This window comes from Brienomyrus brachyistius, chromosome 16 (genome assembly GCF_023856365.1).
Source record: "Brienomyrus brachyistius isolate T26 chromosome 16, BBRACH_0.4, whole genome shotgun sequence".
Taxonomy (NCBI): Eukaryota; Metazoa; Chordata; class Actinopteri; order Osteoglossiformes; family Mormyridae; genus Brienomyrus; species Brienomyrus brachyistius.
In genome coordinates this window covers 10,227,555-10,251,635 of record NC_064548.1, presented here as the reverse complement: position 1 = coordinate 10,251,635, position 24,081 = coordinate 10,227,555, and the positions used below count along the sequence as shown (strand labels likewise).

The following is a 24,081-nucleotide window of genomic DNA, read 5'->3' as shown; positions in this document are numbered from 1 at the left end:
AATTCATGATAGTTCACTTAAGTGAAACATAAGCTTAATAAAACAAGCTCATTAATCAATAATTGTGATAGAACTGTTGCTTGAATGCAGGAACATTAACATCTATACTGATTTTATGCTTATTTTTCTACCTTTCACAGCACAGTTAACATAGCCAGGTCTGAAATTGGGTCCAGGGTGGAGGTAATTGAAAACAACAAGCCCCCCAAGCCCCGCCCATATTCTGCAGACATGCCCACATTCTGCATCGAGCTCAAACGCAGGCATTCATGTGGTTTTTCCCACACAAAATGCGTGTCTAGCTGCCCCGGATCGTGGACTCGGATGGTCATAAATCAAAGTTTGTTGGGGGGAACTCTATGGCGAGGAAAATGGCTGTTTCGTAAAAAAAAAAAAAAGTACCCATGGGCCGGACACCCCCGGGGTGTGGGGGGATGAACACTAAGGGGAGTCCAAATCGATTGGTTCCGGGAGGCAATACTGGTTCACCACTGTTTCTGACACAATGGGGGGAGGATGGAGAAAACACAGGCAGGGCTGGAGGACACAGAAGGGCCAGACGGGTCACTCCCCCCCCCCTCCAAATGGTCTGGTCCAGGGTGGGGGGGTTAACTTAATGAATCCCCCCAAGCCTCTCCCCACTGGCTTCCCTTTGTATCCATGCTAAATACAAAAATGAAAACATTTGAATTAGACACATTTATTTGAGGCTATGTGACAGGGCAAAAAAAGTGTTGCGGGGGTTGGGAGGGGGGGGGAGTAATAAAGAGGCTCTGTCCTCTCACTGTTGGTGGGGAAGGGGGGGTTCGAGAAAGTCTACAGCGTGCAGCAAGACATCCAAGGCATTCAAAACATCGTTATTCAGCGTGGGAGTGTTTCCACTATGGAATGGAATCGCAACATCGGGACCCTAAAGACAGGCCATTTGCATACGATTAACCTCCTTCGAAAGGATGCTAGCATCCGTCTTCCATCAATCAAGACAGGCAACCATATTCCCACTAGCGGCGTACAGTTCGTTGGGTTAGGATGCTGTGTCTATGATCAGAAGGTTGCAGGTTCAAATCCTGTCTGTGATCAGAAGGTTGCAGGTTCAAATCCCGTGATCTGCAAAGTCATTTTTATTGCTGGGCCTTAGGCGAGGCCCTTAACACCCAATTGCTCTGGGGGCTGCTGGATCCTGCTTTCTCAAATGAAAGCATGTTCTAAGAAAATAAAATGTCATGGCAGGGCACCAGAAGCATTTTCAAGAGGAAATTGTGAGAACTTCACAGGGTGCTAAATCCCGAGGCTGTTTTCTTCTGTTTTTAAAATGTCGATCTGCTTTCAATAACCAGTTACCCAATCAGAGTGGCAGGATTCCAGGTCCCACCCTGGGATGGGGAGGCGTGAGCCTCGGACAGGACGCACATTCGCTCACACCGCAGAGCAGACCTAGGGTCACCCATTCTCCAGATCCCGCAGACTTTGGATGGTGGCCATGAAGGTGCTTCACAGAAAAACACAATGACACAGAGCGTGGATCGCTTCGGGCTTAGGGGGGTGGGGGGCGGCAGCTTTGCATGTTATAGTGAAGAGGAGGTATAAATAGCAGCCCTCGTTCAGTACAAACTGTTCTCCATGCTTGGTCAGCGTCATGGGAAAATGCACGAGTTTCCATCAGTATGACGTGGACAGGAAACACTGCACTCCCCTGCAGGAAGTGCCTGTAATGTGCAGCCTGAAATGGCTCATTACAGCGAGCGGTGTCACTCCCCAAGCTGGGCCTGCCACAGCATTGGACACAGAGCCCTATGGTGAGTGGTGTCGCTCCCCAGGCCAGACCTGCCATAGTACTGGACTCAGAGGCCTATGGCAAGCGGTGTCGCTACCAGGCCAGGCCTGCCACAGCACTGGACATAGATGCCTATGGTGAGCGGCATCACTCCCCAGGCCAGGCCTGCCACGGCGCTGTATACAGAGGGCCTACAACGTGCATTGTCGCTCCCTGGGTCGGGTTTGCCATGGCACTGGACATAGATGCCTATGGTGAGCGGCATCACTCCCCAGGCCAGGCCTGCCATGGCACTGCACACAAAGGATGCTCTTCGAAATTATGCTTCATTTGGTTCATTTGTACAAGTACAGGTATATCACAATGTGTTTTTTCACATATCCCATCATGCTCTCCTTTTTAAAACATATACCTATATGGAGGATAGAGCAAAGCTTGAGGGCTGAGCACAGGGTCAGCTCCCATCCAGCATCATGGGACCTCGCTCAACAGCCCAACGGTGGTGTGGCCACTCAGCCAAGCAGAGGTGACCTTCCGCTTACTGGCGCAGAAGCCCAACCCGCTGACCGCTGCCCTCACATGCACGCATGGGATGCCGCTTGTCACAGGTAAACAATGGTCCAACAAACCTAAGGCAACACGCCACGCCTCCATCCAGCTCTCGACGCATGCAATCCACAAGCCACCGCCTTGGGCACCATGGAGACATCTAAGCATGATGGCTGATAAGGCTGGCGATAAGACAGGGCACTTATAAAGTAGCAGGCTGGGGAGGCAGCGAATGAAAGCATCCAGCCCTTCCTTCAGATAAAGGCGGCAATACTTATCAGCAAATTGCACTTTAAAGAAGGACGTCCCACCACCAACCCCTCCCTCCCCCCCCCGCACCCCCGCCCACCCCCGAATATCTACAGGCTCTCATAAATGTTTAATCACGTTAATCGAGTGAGACGGACATAAGGTCCCCATTTGTTCCCTGCGACATCGCATTTGTCCGCCGGACAGGTGGAAACGTCGCAGGAACCTGACAGGGCGAATGCGCATGAGATAGGGGGGGTGGGGGGATTCGTCAGCTGTGCAGCAATTAGGCAAGCTAGGGTATGGGGTGTGCAGTTGGGTGTGTGGGGCCCCCTGGGTTAGCAGGGGGGCACGATGGCTTCTCCTGCACCGATACGGGACTGTAATTACTATACGGCGAGGAGAAAGAGCAGAGTGACGAGGATGCCGCTCGTGCCCCCCAGCCCATTGGAAGGTGTGAATGGAGGTCACCTTGTCACTCTGAAAGCGACCCCCACCCCTGGTGAAGCCTCTTGAGCATGGTTTAATTGGGGGGGGGGGGGGGCTTTGATGACCACGACCACAGAGCCCCATTCCACAAAAACTCGCTTTTCATTGAAGCTTTCTGTCGGCTCCCTGGATGAAGGTTCTTCAGAGTAGCTGTCACATGCCCGACATCTAACGTCCGTCAACATGAATGAGAAACTCTGTGTCAACCTCCGGCACCATTCTGTCATGCGTGGAGGGCCGTGCGTTTAGCATAATGAGCCTGACGTGCACAGGACAAGGCACAATGCACACAATCACTTTGGTGACTCGCGCTCCCACTAACTCTCAGGACAGCATCTTGCATCCTCACATGGAATCTATGATTAGCCGCAAGCTTCCTCTTTACAACAACACTGCCCCCTGGTGGCCCGACACAGCCAAGGCCTTATATTGCACCATTTTCCATTACTGTTTTTTTTTTTTTTTGGTAACGCTAACCCTAACACTACCCCGCCAGTCACAAATACGTATGGAAATATAGTGCCTTTCCTCCATATCTTGAAATCGGACTTCTTCCTTTCTAAAAAGGGTAATTACCATAAAACTACAGCAAATAAAAATCCCACCATATAATAAATGAATTTACTATAGCAAAAGCCATTTTGAGAAAGATTATACATTAAACATTTCTATAGCAATGGTGTACTATCATTACCAAAACTTCAAATAGCACCTTGACTGTAGGATATTTCAAATTATGCATAAAAGTTTTGACCACATGTCCCATTTCTCAAATTATGTGGGATAACACCTTACATAAATTGCTTTATCTGATCTTCAAGTATATTTATTTTGCAGTACGACTAAGTAAACGACAAAACACCAAAAGTAATGGCTACACCTGTACTACTAAACTCTATCACATCATGTGACACAGTCACATCTAAATGTGACACTTACATTAATGATAGAAAGTTTCATTAACGACAGCAAGAATCTATGACTGAAAAGTGCTGCCAATCACCCTGTCATCACGGGCATAATGAAATACAACAATTTCACTGTCCAGTTCCAAAATATTTCATTTCAATCAAATGTTTGCCAATAAGCAAATAATATTCCAGCCATGGAGTCTGGTTAATATTGCAAAACAATTTTTAAACAAATAAACTTGCTTTATTTGCCATTTGCACAAGTACGGGTATGATGGAATGTTTCTCTTTGCTGACCCCATCTTACTATACATAGATTGGGGGGGGGGTCGCAGCATAGGGTCAGCTGACGTACAGCAGCCCTGGAGCTGGGGGTTAAGGGCCTTGCTCAAGGACCCGTGGACATGTGACTGTTCTGCAGAGGCCGGGACTCGAATCGGCAATTATCTGCTCACTGGCACACAGACTCAGCCAACTAAGCCATTGACCGCCCACCCCATTTGAATGAGAAAGATGAAAAAGAGTGTATGTCATCCCTGACTCATTACCTGAAGGGAATCTCGATGAATACTGAATGTGTAAAAACGAAACAATGTTAGCGCCCCATCCCTTGAACCCCATTTATTTAGGGGGCAGCCAAGGCCTTCCCTGAAATACAAAACCATCTGTCCCAGAAAACCATACTCTTCATGCACAATACAATACCTTAGCTTTGCGTGCTACTACACGTAAGGGGCCAAACCTTTTTACAGAGAAACTCCTCTTACATACTTGGACCCGAGCTGAGCTACAGAAATGTCTCGGATCAGCGGAGTCCGTCAAATTTTTCTCGTTACACGACCTGTCAGACATGATGCTGCGACAAAGTAGAATTCTGGGTAGGTGCCATTGTAGAAGGAGGCTCGTTCTGCGGCCGCAGGAAGCAACTATGAAAGGGGAGGGCGAAGCCTCCCCAACACATGCTTACACTTCCTCCTCATTGGGGAATCACTCATCGCAATAGGATGGACCACCTTTTAGCCAATCCAGCATAAGCTATGAGGTAGAGCTGCAGGCTTAGTTAAAACAAAGACTTTGAAATCCGAAACCCGTAATTTCATGGACCTTCCCAACTAAGAATAAACTCAGTTCATTTTCATTTTGACCAGGTATGCAGGAGAATCCCAAAAGACATGAAATATCCTTCTTCCTTTGTTTTGCCACTGCTGCTATGGAGCATAAAGTCTATGTCACAGTGATGCAGTGAGATTTCAGGGACACAGATTCTGTTATAGGACCGCAGAACTGAAAAGGGCTTCAGAGTTAACGCGACATGATTCGAAACAAGCCAATTCGGTAGACGTTCACAGCTGGAAGTGGGCCTTTTTGGGTTGTATACGAATCCAGAATTATATGAACGATCATCCACATAACAGAAGGGGGATGTCAAGGAAAGGAGCAAAGACCGAAGATAAGTAGAACCATCTTACAAATTACTTTAGGCATCAGCAGAAATCCTACAGGATAATTATCCATAATCTCCTGATAGGGTCTGTCAGTGATGGTGGCCCAACAGGTAAGAGCTCCACATAACTAGTGCTTACAAAACAAATCTGAAGACCTCCCAAATGCTGGTGTAAAGGTCCATGTAGAAAAATCTGAGAGGATGTTTGACCCATAGTCATGAGATTTGTGATATTATGTGGGCCGAACATTTGTGGGAATGTTTTATTTTTAGACATAGTAATCGGTAGTTTGGCCAAATGAGAATCGCTTCACAGCCACACATGTAGAAGCCGAAGAGTCACTTTATATTAATGAGTCTGCACTACGGTGCATGTTTGTCTTGGCTGTTATTAAGTCAGGCTGCTCACAAACACCCAGGCGCTGATATTAGAAATTATTCACTGTTGGATTTTCTCTGGCTAATGGCCAGCAAGATTAATGGGACACACCTTGTCCTGCGAACTCCGTTCTCAACATGCAACCTTACTGTGGTGATGCACATATCTCAGGCACTTTGGTCTGTAAACCCTCCGCTTGTACATCCATCCGCTAACTGCTGAGGCTGACCGGGACCATGGCGGGGGCGGGGTTGGAGCCTATCACATGCCGCATAGAGCGAGATGACAGACCACTGCAGGACACACACACCCATACGTTCAATCGGATACTACAGGTAGTTTAGATTAACCTGACTGCTTGCTTTTGGACTGCAGGAGGAAAGCGTAGTAGGAGACCATGCAACCTCCACAAACACAGGCATCCAGCAAAGATAAAAATTCAAAAACCAAACCCTGGAGGGGTGAAGTAACAGTGCCACTCACTGAATCACTTTCCCACATCCTTAATCTACTGCTTTTTTTATGTATTACTCCACAGGAATTGAATGGAGCATTTCTGTGCAACTGATTTCCTTCAGTTTGACGTCGAATTCTGGTGTACACATGAATATCAACTTTAGGTGCAAAGGCAGTGATTAAATTAGTCACTCATCTAAAAGTGCAGGTAACATTCTTTTATGCTAAGTTATAAAAGATTAGGCCTTTAGCACCCTCAAGGCATCTAGTACAAAAAGGCTTTTCAATTACTTGGCAGCAGGGCAATGGTTATTACTGTACTTTCCATAGTCGTACATATCTATTCAAAAATGATAAAGCTGAAGTAGAATGCATGTTAATGTAGCCAAGAGGTTTTATGATTCCAAGCAGCGATAAAAGTTGCTGATCAGTCTGCTGATCTCTGAGGTTTGGAGAACCGTGAGGAGGTGTCTCATTCTCGGCTTGGCGTGTGTAGCTCGGGGGGGGGGGGGGGGGGGGGCTGATTGACCGTCATGCCCGATAAATAGACCATTATGAATACAATCATCCAGGATGGCCTGTGTATGCTAGCTAGCTAAGCAAGCGGAGAGCTTGAGGACAGCCCCTGGGAGCTGGTGATTGATGAGTGAGTCCTGGAAGCAGCGGAATGACTGACAGAAGGAATCGTCCACTCAACAAAACACGCACAATAAATTCTGAATTAAAAATGTCCCTCGTAAAAGCATCACATACTCTGGAGTACAGCACAAAGGTGTCAATGAAGAATACTCTACAAATCCCTGACTCCTCATTATCACGGAAATGGGGAAGATCACTCTCCTCGAGGACACAGCTTTTTGCTCCCTGCCAGTAAGTCCAAATTTGGAAGACCAGACTGGGAAATACTAGTGAAGACAACAGTAAAAATGAAGTGTGTTTGAAGTGAACGTTCATAGGTGCAACTATTTCATACTTTATAATAACGGGTCCACTTGAAAGTTTCTGAACAAAGGATTTACTCATTACAGAGCATGTGCATGTCAGTTAGAAAACTCAATACACTAAATGCACCATACAGCAAAAAACTGTAACGAATAAGTACAGGAAGCGTAAGTGATTTGAAACATGACCAAGTTAAGTTACCACAAATGAGGCTTTTCTCACTATTTGTTCAAACAGGGCAGCTCCAAGGGTCAGAAACTCTCACAGGTTTGTGGGCTTTGTGGGCTTTCCTTTACCAATTTGTAGCTTTGTCATGTGTTCCTGGCACAAGATAAATTAACAGGATAGTAATACTAAAGCATATTACTATTATAATATATATATATATATATACTATTATATATATACTTCTCCGCAGGGGCACCTCAGCCGTTCCATGATTTTGTTAAATTTCATCAAAATTTCAATTAAATAATGAAATAAATTGGTTTAAAAAGTCAGTGAGAGATTGACCAACTGTATGAGGTGTGCTAGTGGCCAAGTCAAACAATACATGGCTGCACTGGACGGTCACTGCAAACACTAGGATGATTTTAGCAGAGGTTCTGAAACGGCTAAGCTGACACACTTTGACAGGCACAGTACTGTATGTATATATTTAACCAATTAAACATATAATGACAGAATTCTGTATCAGATTTGTCTATTGCACAGCAATGCTGTTTATTCCTGAATGAGAAGAAGTTCCTCAGCCGCTATGCTTCAGTTTTAAGGTGGACATTTAAGGTGGACCATGAGATTACGGACTGGTCTGATCCTGGCTTTCCTGCCATTGTGGATATAGGCACCACACTTCTGATTCGCCCCAAACAACACACAGAAGTGGTACAATATATACTTGGAGCCCAAAGTAATGGGAATGGTGATGCAAAGTTCTTTGCACAAATCCTAAATAACGATTTGACTACTGAAGATCCTGTTTCCAAAACTCCTTTAATTACCACCATGTGAGCAGCCTGACCATTGTCATAAATATACTCCACCTGTACCTGGAGCTTTTTATTCTTACTAAGACTGTTCAGTGAGGAACAATCACGCCAACCTTCCCGGACAAATTTTGTCTTGGGGCCAGTGGTTTGTCACTTGGTTATTACCGTCAATCCAATGACTCAAGCTTTTGGTGGTTAATCTGCCAGCTCGTGGTTGCATTTATGGGAACACGACTTCAAAAGCAATGGCTTAAGTGGAACTGAGACAAATCGCATTGAAGATAAGAATGGGATGCCCCACTGGATTCTGGGAGATGATTTCCTCAGGCAGATCTACTCTGCGTGTGACCAAAGAAATGCCCGGGTGGGCTTTGCTATACCAGCTTAGCCACTGTCAGGATGAGCACTCATGTCTTGATCATTAACATCAAACAAACGTACTTCCGTTGCAATTTTGTGTTTTGTTTTTTTTTTTACAAATCCGATTTCTTCGACTTTGTCTGTTAAGACGTGGCCGTCAAGTGTAAATACCTCTGGAATGACAGTGTCTCCAGAAGATGAAGTGGAAGTGTGGAAACCCATCCTTTAAAAGAGTAAAAACAAGGGAAGAGAAATACCAATAACTGAGACGATTTGCCTCGGCCTGTCATGATTCTCTCACAGAAAGAGAAACAAAGGCTTCTTTCCCCTGCGTGTATTCAGAGCAAATGCGGCATGTCAAGGGGGGATTTTATTACCTCCTCAGGGGAAACATTCTCCCAGTAATGAAAACACGATCGCATGCCCTGTATAGCAAAACACGACCATGCTCTTGTCCCACACAAATTGTGCCCCTAATTATTGACTTCCCCTTTAATTCGAAAACAAGTAAATATAATGTCAAAATTAATTTAAAAATACAGAGAACCAGAAGCTACAATAATGAATGCTTTTCTCCGATGAAAAAGGACACTATGCAAGCGTTACGTTGTTCTGCACACACATGACAGCCACCAAACACTCACAACGAGGTGTTAGGGGTGATGGACAGCATCACAAAGCGGGCGTGCAGAGAAAATCAAGGGGCCTAAATTGGGCCGAACCTACGGCTGAACGACGTGTGTGTCCTGGTCTGGCGCTCGCAATAGCGAGGGGGACGAGAAAATTCCCGCTGAAGGAGAGAATAAACAAAAATGCAGCACAAAGACCACATTCAACAAGTCAGAGAAAAGCAAAGTACAAGAAAAGCATAAAGAAAACACATTGTTCACACCTTTACTTTCAAAATTAGCTCAGCGATGAAATCCTTATATTTTGAATAATTTGTACATACAGCCACAATGCCGGGATTGAACTTAGTTTTGTTAATTTATTAATGCCATTCAGAAAATTTTTCATCCAGAAGAGTGCCAACCAAATTAAAGCTGTTCTATGCGACTATTGTGTGTTTTTGTAACTCTTATTATCTCGTATTGACATTCTCTTTGTGAGACTCTTTCTGCATCAGTGATTTCCTTTCACTGTTTCCTTCTCTGGGAAAGAAAAATCAGTGCATTTTCCTCCAGCAGCCCTTAGCCCCCCTGAGATCTTCTCCGCTCTCCCTTGGCTCTGTGAATGATGATTTTTGTCCATACTACAAATGTTTGGCCAGTTGCTACCGGTTTATCCGCGTGCCCAACGAGTGGTGGATGTACACAAGCAACCCAATGCAAGGCCACAAGGTTCAGCAGATTACAAAATCCTTTATGGATTTTACACACTACGGTTTCAAATGCATGGGTCAAATGATCTCTTCCCTGAATACATCTCTATACGCACAATCCATCAAAGTGTAAACCAAATGCTCTTTGTACGTCTACCAACAGGTATGCACGGGCAACATAAACATCCATCCATCCATTTTCCAAACAGCTTGTCCTACTGGGTCGCAGGGGGTCCTGGCATGTTATAGAGACACATTACAGAAGCAAGGGAAAAGGCCGGGTTTACTACACTGGACAAGGAGTCCCCACAGTCAGGTAGGAGCAGGTACAGAGGAGCTACAGAGAGCTAAACTCATCCCCTAAGAGGGAAGAAATCTAAAGAATATTGTTTGAAATGTTTGAAACCACCGTACAGTGTAAAGTAACATCTGAGAAAATGAACAGCCAGTAGAACTACATTCATTTGCCCGGTTAAGGTGAATGGTCCTGAGCAGTTCTTATCTGTTCCAGACAGGACCAGACTGAGAGATCTACAAAACACGCAAGAAGCCTAAACCTTTAGTAGTTCTTCAGAAAGATTTAATCTGATCAAATCTGCAGTTGCAGTGCTCACTATATAGTGCCTTGTTTGGGTGACAAGGACTGCATGTGTCGGGGAAGAACTATGATGCCTGGAGTTTTGAACATCTGCCAAGGTCACCAGTAGCAAAAACGTCATTTGAATCCTATTACAGATCAGACAGAGGAGCTATAGGACTAGGTGATGGTAAACCACTGCTATACTTTAGCAAGAAACCCTTATGGATGGACACACCAGAACATGGTTCCAAGTTATGGCCAAAGCACTGATGTCAAACTCAAGGCCCAAGGGTCAAATATGGGCCACTGTCTCATTACATGTGTTGGGGGGGGGCACTTTTGGGTGCCATTATCAGACTGACAGTGCTGAAAAATACAATGGCTTGCAACTCAAGTCAAGGAAATCACGGGAGGGACAGAAGCGTCAGCCACAGCATTTTAATCACGGTCAGGAGACCAGCAACGTATGAAAGCCAGCTACCGTAAACCGAGCTCCTCTGGTAAGACATGCGTGCTCAAAGCATAACCGTGTGGCGTGACAAATGGCAAGCGTCTGCCAACATAAACCTGACAAGGAATGCGAGTGTGGACAAGGTTTCGTCTCTCGCCTGTTTTCTGTATTCATTACTACTTGCCGAATACCTTACTGTGATTAACCATAGAAATTGCACCAAATGGCGGCTATAGAACCACTTTAATCCGACACAGCAGGCATTAGTTCACTTACGCAATTATGTATGATACCAGATTTTTTTTATTTTTTTTTTTGAATTTTTGATCTGACATTATAGTGGAAATCACATTTCGATAAGCAGCAGACATTCTAAACCAGGATTTCTCAAATTCCAGTCCTGGAAGGCCAGAATCCAGCACAGTTTGCAGATTTCCCCACTTAAACATCATAATCACCTAATTACCAGGTTTAGTGGTATGTCTGAACAGGGAAATATACAAACTGTGTTGGATTCTGTGTTGGATTCTGCAGAACCCTGCAGAACCGAAACTGAGGAACTTTGTTCAAAAACAAATTTGTGAAGGGAGCCCATATGGGGAAAATGAAATGAATTCCAATGAAGAATATTCAAAGGGGCTCATTTTTGTTCCCAGTCCATCGCGGCCTCAAACATAAAGAAGAAAAGGCTAATGCTAAAGGTGTGGCTAATGTGTAATGAGCCTGCTACACATAAATTGCTCAATGAGTCCAATATGGCCCGTTAACTTAAATGAGATTGACACCCCTGGGCCAAAAGATGCTTCAGAATTAGCTAGTGTTTATGTTGCACTTGGACCAAAGCCTTTTGGCTGTCCAGCTGCTCGACGTCACCATGCCGGAAAGAAAAACAGAGCAAAGAAAAGCTGCAAAGAATCGCTAGCTGGAATGTGCAATATACAAAAGGATGAATGAGAGAAAAACATCCAAAGTATAATTTAATTTGGGCCATATTATGAGAAGTTACAGTTCACTGGAAAAGACAATAATGCTTGTAGACACTGATGGCAGGAAAGGAAGTGGACGACCACCAACAGACTGGATGGACTCAATCACCACGACATGAACATGCCTTTGGGAAGCCTGAAAGCTGAGACAAAAGCCAGGCCAAACCGGAGAACTAGAGCCAATGAGGTCACCAGGAATCAACATCAACTAGACAGGACCAATTAATAATAAAACGGACATTAGGTTGATTAATGTTTAGGATATAATGCATTCCTCATGAAACCTGGGTTGACGATTGCGACTTTTTACTATAGAAGGAATACACGTATTCTCCCGTCTACTGATAACATTTGACATCTATTGACCAATGAATAGATGTTTTATGAAGTGATCTATTTAAGTAATATTTGTTTTTGTATTGGTTAACATTTGTATGCATGGATTACATTCTATCGCTAATTTGTACAACTCAACGTTGATAGCTAGCTAGCTAACACCATTGTTAACTGTGAATATAAAGCGAGATCGGTCTGCATCTTCTTGACACTGACATATTTGCGTCATTGACAACGATCCATGCAAGTCCATTTAAAACAAACTATTTCAGATGGCTATGTCAAGATAGGTCTCTATTTGCAGTGCCAAGAAGGTCTCAGTAAGTTGTCTTAGGTTTATTTTGTAACGTAGTTTGAGAGAGAACTGCTTTTTTCACACTCCTGAAAAATAGATTTTTGGGGATCGGTGTTTTTCCATCGGGCAGCAACGATACGTACAATAAAACGGAATCAAAATTATCAATGTATATGCGCAATAATTAATCATCCAGTATATGGTTTTAGTATTCTGGTATGATTTGTTGGCTATTTGATACTGTTCAGGTGAAAGCTACGTGGAAGTCAATTATTGCTATTTTCACTGTTATATTTACATAGATCCTGCCTGACAGAGAGTGTCTGTGTCTCACCTTTTCAGACACAGGAAAACAAGACTGCAAGAGTGCTTATGTTCACACAGAGGGAGCAGCCAGTCTGTCTCACCAGGGTGTGAGGTTATTTATCACATGGTTGCAGCATCTCACACCGGGGCTCTGCTGTGGTGCTGTCAGCCTTGTCACAAGGAAGCTTCAATGCCACGTTGCAGTTGTGCAACAGCTTGCTGTACAACAGCTTCTATAAAGAACTGCGCCAGCAAACATTCTAGAACTTACCACCTCAGCCATCAATTCAAAGAGGACACTGGTTAATGTTAGGGAGTCAAGCAAATCCGTGAACCTTATCACTGATGAGCTCAGGCTTTCATTTTTGAGTCAGAATACGGCTGCATTCTGTTTTTGTAACTAAACAATTCCAGTAAGCGTGTAAACTATAAGATCTGTGAATGCATTTGTTTTTTTACTTTCCTACCATGAGTAAAAAGACACAGATTAAAAGAGGGTTGAGATGCTTAAGAGCTGGACGTTACCCCCTTGTTCTGGCCCAGTAATCTGTCTTGCATTCCCTGGGAGCGAGCTGCAGTAAAAGCAGAGGCACTCCCGAGATCCCATCCCCTGACATACATGCGGAGGGACTGGCGGCCTTTCATGAGCCTGCACAAAGAGTGCGGGGAGGAGCAAGTCTTATCTCACCATGGGATCTAAAAACAGCACAGGCCGATCGTCCCATAGAACAAATGCTGCATTGGGGGAGGGATGAGGAGTGAGCGCTGTGGTGGCGATAACGGCACTTAGGAGATCACCTTGAAATGCTATAGCCCAGCCTTGTACCTCAGCACTGAGACATCAACCACGGAACTTTCTCTGCTGGTGCAAGACTTCAATGGCGGAAGAGTAGAATGTTACATTGGGAATGTCTGCTTCTGTAAATGGGCATCAGTAAGTAAGTAAGTAAGTGACCCCCAAAGTACCGAACAAAGCAATGTGCTCTTCAAATGCTTGCATTATGAACTAGAACCAGACGGAGAACACAAGGTTGACCAAATCGTCACTGTATGCTAATATATTAATCATAAGCATGTCGCCAACTGAATAGTTTTCAGAGAAACAAAGGAGCATTCTCAACATTTTTCAGGTTTTAGAATAAGATCGCTGACAGATCATTGACGAAACACTAGCAGGACTCTAGAACAACGGCCGTTCATCAGAGACTTGCCAGTTCGGCCTCCAGCGAGCTCACTTGCGTTACCTGGATCGCTCCAGCTAAAGCTCCTCATGCATGTGTTCCAGGGCTGGTAAACTGAAGGGCCAGCAAGAACAAATCACCATAATAACACTTGAGAAACTGTCATTAATGACTTCGCCTCAGCAAGCTCGGAGTCGGAAGTGCACAGAATGCCAAGTTCCGTCCCATTCAAGCAGCCGGGCGGCATCATACCACGGGGGACTGTTAAGTACTTAGGAGGAACCCCCCCCCCGCCCGCACCCCCACCCCACACCATTTTTCTTGCTCATGAAGCACACATAAGACCAATCCCCAAGAAACCTGTGGGCTATCTAGCAGGTAGCAGTTGTCCCTGGATTTTAAATCTCAGGAATTCCTCACCCCCCCCCCCCCCCCCACCCACCTTTCCCCTCCCATTACTGTGCCTTCAGCCTGATTTATTCCCATCAAAGAGATGAAAGGAAATGCCTGTTTGCTTAGAAGATTTGGGGGCCCTCGGTAAAAGTGCCCCGAGTCTCTGACTGATGAGGGCGTGCTAAGCATCCGTGAATAGACAGGGCATCAGCCCGCCCATTCACTGCGGCACGACTCGTTAACACATAACAGGGATTACGGACCACCAGATTACGGAACAACGACCAGATCACACCTTTTATGTAACAACCCAGAATGACTTTATGTCTTCTGTGGAACGGCGAGTATATATCCAAACAAGTTATTAGACCAAGAGATCATTTCTATGTCATTCTTGCATTTCGAAGAAAAGCGTAAAGTATTTTGTGTCTAAAATCCTTCTCCTCTCCTGAATTCTTAGTTTCTCCTTAAATATAACTGTTTGCATAGTCACTGGCTCTGTTGTGGTATATCTTTCAAGTTAATCTCTGAACACAAAGGTGTCAAAACATAGAAACATTAATCCAGAACACATTCTTTTATAATCCATCTCACACCCGGGAAAAGTTGTGTCTTAGCCGTCTGCCTCTCACATTTGTCAAGCACAAATGGACATTCTCTGTCAGACATTCGGGAAAAGTGGGCTATCGGTCTATTAAACGCCCTGCAAATCTGTATTGCGAATATAGGGTCCTAATCACTCTGGTGGACTATATGACCATCTTAATCACTCATTGGGGTCCCTGAAGCAACCAAACACACACACACATACACACACACACACACAAACTAACCACAAGCAGGTACTTTAGCAAGACAGACCGAGTGGGTGCACACACTAATAACATGACCATCAATACAATCCTCCCAACTTTTAAATATCTGCCATAGGGCATTGCATTTATAGCTATAATGGTATGTCCAGCTTTTCCAAATGTAACCCACACACCACAGCATTATATTAACAAGAAGCCACCCAGGCTTAAATTAATATTCCTCCAAGCCAGATGTAACAGACATTTTTCCTGGCACTGGGACGTATAACCAAGTGACTCGTGACTTTAAGGCACACTTATTTTTCGTCATTTCCCCTTTAATGCACTTAATCCAGCTTCATTACTCATTTGGGACAATTTAGCTCACCTTTGGCAGTTGAAGAAACTAAACGTAAAGTTTAAAACAGAGCTTACGTTTGTTTGTTTGTTTGTTTTAATACAGATGACATTTAACAATCTGTAATGAAGTTATAGTTAAATGATTGCTTTGGGGGTTCATTAATTCTTTGGTAGCGTTTGGCTAAACGATATGGGATTAACGGGAAATTAGTGCAAAATTGGATTACATGACTAATGAGGAGACAGCACCAGGAAAAAGCAACAGACTGCATGAATTACCAAGCTTCAGAGTAATGAAGTTCAGACAAACTGCGGCCACTATGAAGCCACAAACACACGCCCACTGGATTTAAAGGCAACACGCAAATCCATCCAATACTGTCCTAATTAAGTGCAAGACAGGAGTTTGGGAACGTTCTGGGGAATATTATTCAGTTGCATGAAAACGAACAATCTTTAACGGAGATTTCGATGTGAGTTTTCAAATGGTGTTAAATCTGTCTCTATACACTGATTTAACCGAATTAAATGAAGCGATCGCTCGTAATATATGTATATAAAATTATACAAAATAACATTAGCCTGTTTTCATTACAAGTAAATATAATTTGAAAATGATGGGATTAGTGTCTTAGTGTCGCAATAGCTGGCATTGGCATGCTTTCCTTTCATGCTGTTACTTTGACATGTCAGTGATTTCAAGTAGCTTGTAAAACATCCCACAGACGTCGCGTTTCGGTCGTCTAAAGTGGAAAGTGAGTTTAGTTTAATGGTGAAATGAGTCATTTTTGCGTTTTGATTCATGTTCAAATGACAGCATGGGCACCGAAACACAGCTCCAAACGTCTCTCGTGAGAAAAAAAAACATTTCTTGGGAAATGCTTTGAGGTAAAACGTGTTTGATCTACAGCGGTCGGGTTTAGTAAACGTTCCAGTAAACAGAATAAGATTTGCCTGATTTGGCCTTTGAATCGGTTGTCAAAACGGCAGCGCGTCCTGTGAAGTTTACAAACACTGTTTCGAAGCCGAAGTCTCGGACCCCCTTTGGTTACCTTGGGCAGGAGCCTCATTTCCTCTTTCTTTTTCTCCTCATGTCGGTCGTAAGGCATCTGCAGCAGATCGTCTTCACAGCAAATGAAACTCACTGTACATCCCATCCAGGCAGATTGTGTTGTTTACCCATTCAGTATAGCAAGATCCAGGGAGGGGAAAAGTCCTGTTTCCTTCGGTGTCCCATACGAAAGATGCGCAATATGAAAAGCGCAACCCCTCCTCCGCACACGCAGGTAAGGCTGAGCAGAAAAGCCCCTCTCAAAGTCCCCGAAGAGGATATTCAACACGGACCTGCATTTAAAATCCTATTACTCTTAGAATTAAGGATTAAAAATAATCTCCGTGTCCTATCTCTCAGATCTGCTGACCATGACCATGGCCAAGTTTTTCCCCCTTTTCCAGCAAATTTACATGCATAATTTCGGACTTGGCTCCCCTCCCCGCTGTTCAGGAAGAGGCAGGATTTTAGAGTAGAGTAGAAAAAACGTGTTTGAAATCTGGGATGTGCATGTAATTCAACTCCTCTCAGTTCTCCCTCCCTCAACCTGGCTCCGCTCCGCATCCATTAGGAAAGGCGCACATTATGTGCAGCGCTGCGGTTTCGTGGATTTCCCCCAGCATAGCTGAACAATAAATCTTGGAGTGTGATCAATACAACTTCCTTATGCGTGACATTGATTTCAGCAGGTGGTCGGAAACCTGTCAAAAGAGATTGTGGAAATCACCACTTTTAATGACTAATCTGTCAAAAGTATGTTTTTTAATAAAGTTATTTTTCATTAAAGGGGGAGCTTATATTCTATCCCGTGGCTGTTTTGAGTGCCGATACCGTATACACGTTATGCACGTTATGTATAATGTAATGAAACGTTGTGAAACATCTCTAGGTTCTAATTAAATAACAATGGGCCAGAGATCAGAGAGAAAGAAAATATACGTTCTCGGGTACATAAATATTAGGCCTACACATGTTTTAAATCGTCATTAGAGTAATGAGAGGTAGATTTTTTTATGCATGTTATAGTCAGTGGGGTGATAGAGTGGATTGTTATTACTGATGCTTAAGGCCTGCTTAAGGCGCCTAAATCTATTAGAAATTCCAGACCTGTAATGGAGTATTTTCAGCTCTGCAAACCACAGCAGGAGGAGGAAAAAAGACAGGGGGCAGCATTGGCCTCATTTGGCAAGGATGTATCTAAATGTGCTACACAGAATGTTCAAGAACATCATCTTCAGTTCATGTTCTATAAACACATACATATAGACACAGACACACACAGACATATATATATATATATATATATATATATATATATATATATATATATATATATACATATATACAGCATGTGAACAGTAAACAAGCATCACTTTTGCTTACCAAACCAAACCGGCTTTACCAAGCAAGCCAACCCTTCTGCACTGGAAAATCAAATGGAGCTGGTACCCGCGTCACCAGCATCGGGTCGCATATGAGCCCTGGTTCACGTATGCCAGTGGAAAAGAGCCACATGTTTAAGAAAAGGGGGGAAGTAATTTCATTTTTTTAGTATTCGATTTGTTGAGATACAAAATACTTTCTTTGCAATGACATGCTTGGGAGTAGGATGGTGGCCCCACGCCTCTGGGAACCGGGGTTTGAGTCTCGGCCTTGGCTCTGAGTTTGCATGTTCTCCCGACGTCGTTGTGGGGTTTCCTCCAGATTCCCCAGTTTCCCCCCACAGTCCAACAACATGCAAAGGTGATCCAGAGTTACCAAATTGTCCATAGGCATGAATGTGTGTGTGAAAGGTATGCGTGCCCTGCAGTGGGTGGGTGATGCATCCTGGGTTATTCCCTGCCACCCGTAAATAGGTTCCGGACCCAGAAACTCAGCATAGAACAAGCAGGTATAGAAAATGAACAAGCGTCATCTATTTTGAACTTGACAGAAAATATATTTCCTTTCTTTTCATTTTCAACCTTCCTCTTCCCGTCATCTTTACTTGTCTAAATTCCACTCCTTGTTAAAGCTCAGTGTTCACTGGAACATTTCCACATCACACGTCACATCTCTGTAAGGTGTCTTTCAAAGAGTATGGGGCTGCACAATTCTTCTGCTCCCCAAAGAGGACTGTGTTCATGCTGAAATGTTTGAGGGATCCTTGCTCTCTCAAACAGATTAGGTCTGTAACCACCTATCAAAAAGCTTTTCTTCCCAGGAACGTGGCCTGTTTGCCGGAGGAGATTCTGCTGTGAGATTAATAGTGCAATCTGTCATGGGGACATGGCAGACAGTGTGGCCTTCTAAGTAGCTCTGAGTGAATTTTCTAAAGCTTATTATTTTTCCCAGAGGCAGACCGATTTTTATCCAAGTTTAAATTGCAGCATGGCTATACAGAAAGACAATTGTGGTATGTCCTCTTAAAGTATATTCATTTCTAAGAGAAAAATTCTCTAATGTTGTACAGGTGCCACTAGCTAGAGAGAGAGAGAGAGAGAGAGCGAGAGAGAAATTATGTCATCTTAAGAATAATCAATCATTCAATGAGCAGTCAGGCCTTTGTGAAGTTTTTTAAATATAATCTTAAAGTTAAATTCTATGGCTGTGTTTCCTTAGCTCTGCTCCTCTTCATAGATGGACATCAACTCGAGGTCATAGATCAGGAAGTAGAGGAAAGGACCTGGCTGCTTTTCTGTGGACAATTACAGTAAAAGAGACCTAAGCTTTAAAAAGGTGCAATCAAGGGTAATGAAGTGGAATTTCTCCACTGGTGTAGCTGGCAAAGTTAAAAATGGAACAAATGAATGGATTGTTTTGGGGGAAAAAAACAACAAAACACGACTAATCTTGAAACCATCGAGTTTTCTCAGTGCCCACAGCTTCTCTCTCCAGTATTTCTCACTGTGACATTTAGAATGTTCTAGTAATGGGAAACGCCTGCTTGCCTTTGTACTAAACTATGGCCCCTGGCCATCTTTCACAGACAGATACACACGTAATGGACCTGTTTTGCAAACAGCAGTGACATTTCTCTCTGGTCACCTAGAACAGAGTCACATGACATTAGGCCAGTCACATTAGGGCAGCAGTAGGCAATCTTATCCAGAAAGGGCCGTTGTGTTGTGCGGGTTTTTGCTGCAACTCCTTAATTAGGTTACTAATTATAGAGCTGACTGGCTGAAGAGTGCTCACACAAGGGTTGGAACAGGTGACCTAAAGGTTATGACAAAAACGTACATATATACTTACCTTTTGAGGATAAGATTGTCTACCCCTGTATTAGAGCACATTTAGAACTTTCAACAACTGACCATGTGCAGAGTAGATAACAGAAAGTTAATAACACTGGGAGTAGATATACAATAGATTAAGTTGCATAGAGTTAACAAGACTGGAAGTAGATATACAGTAGACGACAGGGGTTAGACCGTGAAACTGAAACACCTGCTCAATAGTGTTTGAAGTTTCACACATATATATACACGGCCTGGGGGCCAGTCTTCACTTGCATATTCCATCACTAAAATTAGAGTGTGAAGGATGAATTAGCAGAGCAACAGCACAGCTGTACATAAAATATTGTAATCCACACATAATGAGAGACATGCAGTTCAAAAGAGGACAAACTGTTGGTGTGCATTTTGCTGGTGCATCTGTGACCAAGACAGTAAGTCTTTGTGGTGTATCAAGAGCATTTATCCAGGGTAAAGTTGGCACATCGCTTTGAAGGATGGTCTACATCCAACAGGAGTAACTGTGGACTTAAGAGGATGTGAGAAGTTGTCTGAAAGGGACGTCCGGGTACTAACCTGGACTGTATCCAAAAAACATAAAAGCATAACTGCCCAACTCACTGCAGAATTCAATGCAGACCTCAACTCTCCTGTTTCTACCGATCATCAGGAGCTCCATAGGGTCAATATTTATGGTTGAGCTGCTATAGCCAAACTTTTGCTCACTCATGCCAATGCCAAAAAAGTCAGTTTCAATGGTGTAAGCAGCAGAAATCTTGGGTTCTGGACAATGTGACACATGCATTGTTCTCTGATGAGTCCACCTTCACTGTCTTTCCCACATCCGGGAGAGTTACGGCGTAGAGAAGCCCCAAAGAGGCTTACCACCTGGACTGCTGCGTACCCAGAGTGTAGGACAGGCCTGGATCAGTCATGGTTTGGGCTGCAATATCATGACATTCCCTAGGCTCATTCCCTAGGCTCATTCCCTAGGCTCATTCCCTAGGCTCATTCCCTAGGCTCATTACTAGGCTTATTCCCTAGGCTCATTACTAGGCTCGTGGTCGTATTCCATCACTGCCAAGGACTATCGAACCATTATGGAAGGTCATATTCACCCAGTGGTTCAAACACTGTATGCTGAAGGTGGTGCTGTGTGGTAGGAAGATAATGCTCCAATGCACACAGCAAGACAGCATGACAGAGTGGTTTCATGAACATCAAAGTGAAGTTGAACATCTCTCATGGCCTACACAGTAACTAGACATGAGTACTACTGAGCCACTTTGGGGTGTTTTCCTGCATCACATATTGATCTGGGCACCGTTCTGCAAAGGGAATGTCTCAAAATCCATAAATTCACAGCATTCAAAAACTGAATGCTGTAAATGTAATTAAACAGGGAAGAACGACTGAATAGCTAGAAAGTAATATAAACAAATATTGTTGCGTAACTGATTTATTATTCACAAAGGAAAGACTAATGTCACAAACAACAAAACTATATGAAAAGTCTTCCCATTCAGGTGCACATAATAATTAATGACTAGACTTCTTTCTCCGCACAATAAGAAAACGTGTAAGTGACTGTAACATGCCCAGTTTGACAGCAGCCACGCAGTGCAGTAGAATGAGCAAGGCTGCAAATCGGACACATGTCGTAGAGGTTAGAGGATGGGGGGCAGGACTCACGGTTTTTGTCAGCTGTACATTATGATGCGTTCTTACGATGCATTTTATCAAGGGAGAAAACTGGGTCACAGTTGACACTTTTGGTTTTCTAGTGTGAGAGGAGAAAGTGCAGCCCTCTACCTGCCCCGATTCACCTGACACTGGACACCAAATGCCAACCACTGGGTGGACCAGCCAGGCTACGTCTCTGCTAAGGGAAAAACTCTGTTATCAGGCTTCTATTTCAGTTTGTTTTTGTATCAGATTCGTTGGGGTTAATGAACTTACTCTCAGGTATTATGTGTCTATTGCAAAATAATACAGAGGATCTTATGTCTATTGAGGCCATAGCACTCAAGGCTATAGATGTTCTCCTCGCTCCCTTTCCCACAGATCATGATAAAAGTGCCTGTGGTCAGGTGCCTTCAAAGAATCACTCAATACTGAAAGGCCAAACGTCTGTGTTATACTAAAGTAGTCATATAACGTCACTGACTCAGCTGGAACCGCTTGATGTTACAATTTATCAAAGGTTGAAATTTCAGGTCCAGAGAGTAAAAATCCAGACCAAGACTTTGTTTCAACCAACCAGATGAGTACTCTGTGTGTGTGACTCTTTATACTCAACTGGTTGGTTGAAGTAATATCTTGGTCTGGATTTGCACTCTCTAGACCTGAAATCTCCACCTCTGCAATTTATTGAGCAGAAGTCTTACTCATGAGCCATTTCCCACAGGTCTTCCTGGTCTTGAGGCATCTGTTCAAGTGAATGTCCCTGCTGGGATGGGAAAAAGGCAACAAGAAAAAAGTTTATTTACATTTCACATTACGTTGGGCACTATAGGAAGTGCTGCTTACCAACTGTCACTGTTCAAAGACATTATTAAAATTGGTACAGCATGCAAGAAGATGAGTGGATGAAGAACAATTGTATTTGGATCGATATCCTTATACTTATTGGCCATTAACCTTGTTCAAGCTATCACCAGAGAATTGTATGCAGAATAATAATGTTTCCCCTCCCTGCGTATGCTGGGTAAGACCACATTTGGCAACAATGACACCCAGAGCTAATAGGGCAAGCCAGGCTCCTGTTCCTGAACACCTTCAGAGGTCTGCCTTGAAGCCTATGACTGCTTCTACGTATATGGCACTTTCTCATATGCCAGGTACATTGCCTGAGGTGATGCCGTGCTCAGTAAGCCTTATAAGTGGCCCTTTGTTGCCATAAGTCTTGGGATAGCTGTTAGCGTTAGCACAATAACCTTGGGATCTTCTGCCAAGTATCGTCTATCTTCACATTTCAAGCCCGATTTCCGATAATCCAGGATCTGAATTTATTTCAAAGTAAAAAAAAAAACAATTAACTGATAAAGTCCCGATTTCATTGATATGGTCATGAAATGCTCTTGATGTTAAGGGATCAGTTGTTAAGATGGTAGCCTGTAGTTTTTAGTGCTGCGATGTAGTATTGGATAAAATGTTAAAGAAATGGGTTGGGTGGATGAAAATGTATGGAAATGAGAACTTTTCTTCTTTCTTCCACCTGTTTTTCTTCTCCTTCTTGTAGCACCAGCACAGTCCACAGAGCAGCAATAATGTTCGATTGTTGGCCTGGCCATCTGTTGAGGGGCCTCTGAGTTTGTGCCTGAGGGCTCCTACCAGCTGGAAACCCAAAGCCTTTTTCCTCAGTCTTGTTCCCAGAATCTTGAGACTGTATCTCAACAAGTAATGTGATTGGTCCATCCTCTCCTGATCTCGTTTAGACAGGGCATAATCTTTTACTGCAGTGTTAGCAGCATCCAAACCAGGGTGTACCACAAAGAGCTTTTTACTCAAAGATGTTGAATAGATCAGAAGAGATGTTACCATATCCTCAAAAACATACCTTATCCTCCTGATGTTATACCTTATAACCATATCCTACATCAAGAACAGGCTTGATTTACCCTTTTGTTAGATGAGGTATTCTAGCCTGATTATCATCAACGATGAGAGGAACAACAATATATTTTCATTTGTCTTCCGAGGCTTATTTGGGATCCACAGACCAGCCTTGTTGTGAATCTGGACATTAGTATTGATTGAGATGTTGACTGAGCCTTTTCCTATCACTATGCAATATTTCAATTTACAAAAGCTGTTTAAATGCCCCTGCTTCAGCCTGTTTAGATCATGTTTCTGAAGGCTTTCAATTATTAACATCCAAAAGTTTTATGAATGAAATAAAATGAATCCCCATCCAACAAACTCCAGGCCATTAAACCAGACAGCCTGAAGTGTTTTGGGTGACTGACACTGATGTGCCCTCGAGCTCCCGTGTATGTGGTCTGTCCTTCCTGTCTGTGACAAAGTGCACAGTCTCTTTCCTGTGCCATAAAGGGAGCCTTTCATTGGCCTGTGAGTGTGGGTGGTAGGCATGTGCAAAGCTCTCAGTCTGCTCTGAGGCAAAGGAAGCATGAAGTAGCCTCCGTCCACGTCCCCGGGGCCGCTGCCGGCCGGCCCCTTTGGCCGCTTCCCCGGTATTTCACAGAGTGTCTGGGTGCCACCAACCACCGCAGGGTTCTTTGCTGTAATCTGAGATCAGATGGAGCCC

At 43.8% G+C, this 24,081-nt stretch overlaps 1 protein-coding gene across 10 annotated transcripts in view; it reads right to left on the bottom strand.

The window, feature by feature from the left end:
• The window catches only part of tns1b (tensin 1b), a 174,858-nt gene that overhangs the window by 140,170 nt on the left and 10,607 nt on the right, over nt 1-24,081 (bottom strand). For 5 of the 10 annotated variants that reach the window (XM_048977911.1, XM_048977917.1, XM_048977919.1 and 2 more), the window contains exon 1: nt 16,598-17,030. The exons of 1 other annotated variant lie outside the window; for it this stretch is intronic. In XM_048977911.1, the coding sequence (XP_048833868.1) occupies nt 16,598-16,702 (105 nt within the window). In that variant the 5' untranslated portion in view covers nt 16,703-17,030. Of the gene's footprint in view, nt 1-16,597; nt 17,032-24,081 lie in introns of those variants that run through there. 4 more of the 10 variants (XM_048977916.1, XM_048977914.1, XM_048977920.1 and 1 more) reach the window with 3 other exon arrangements.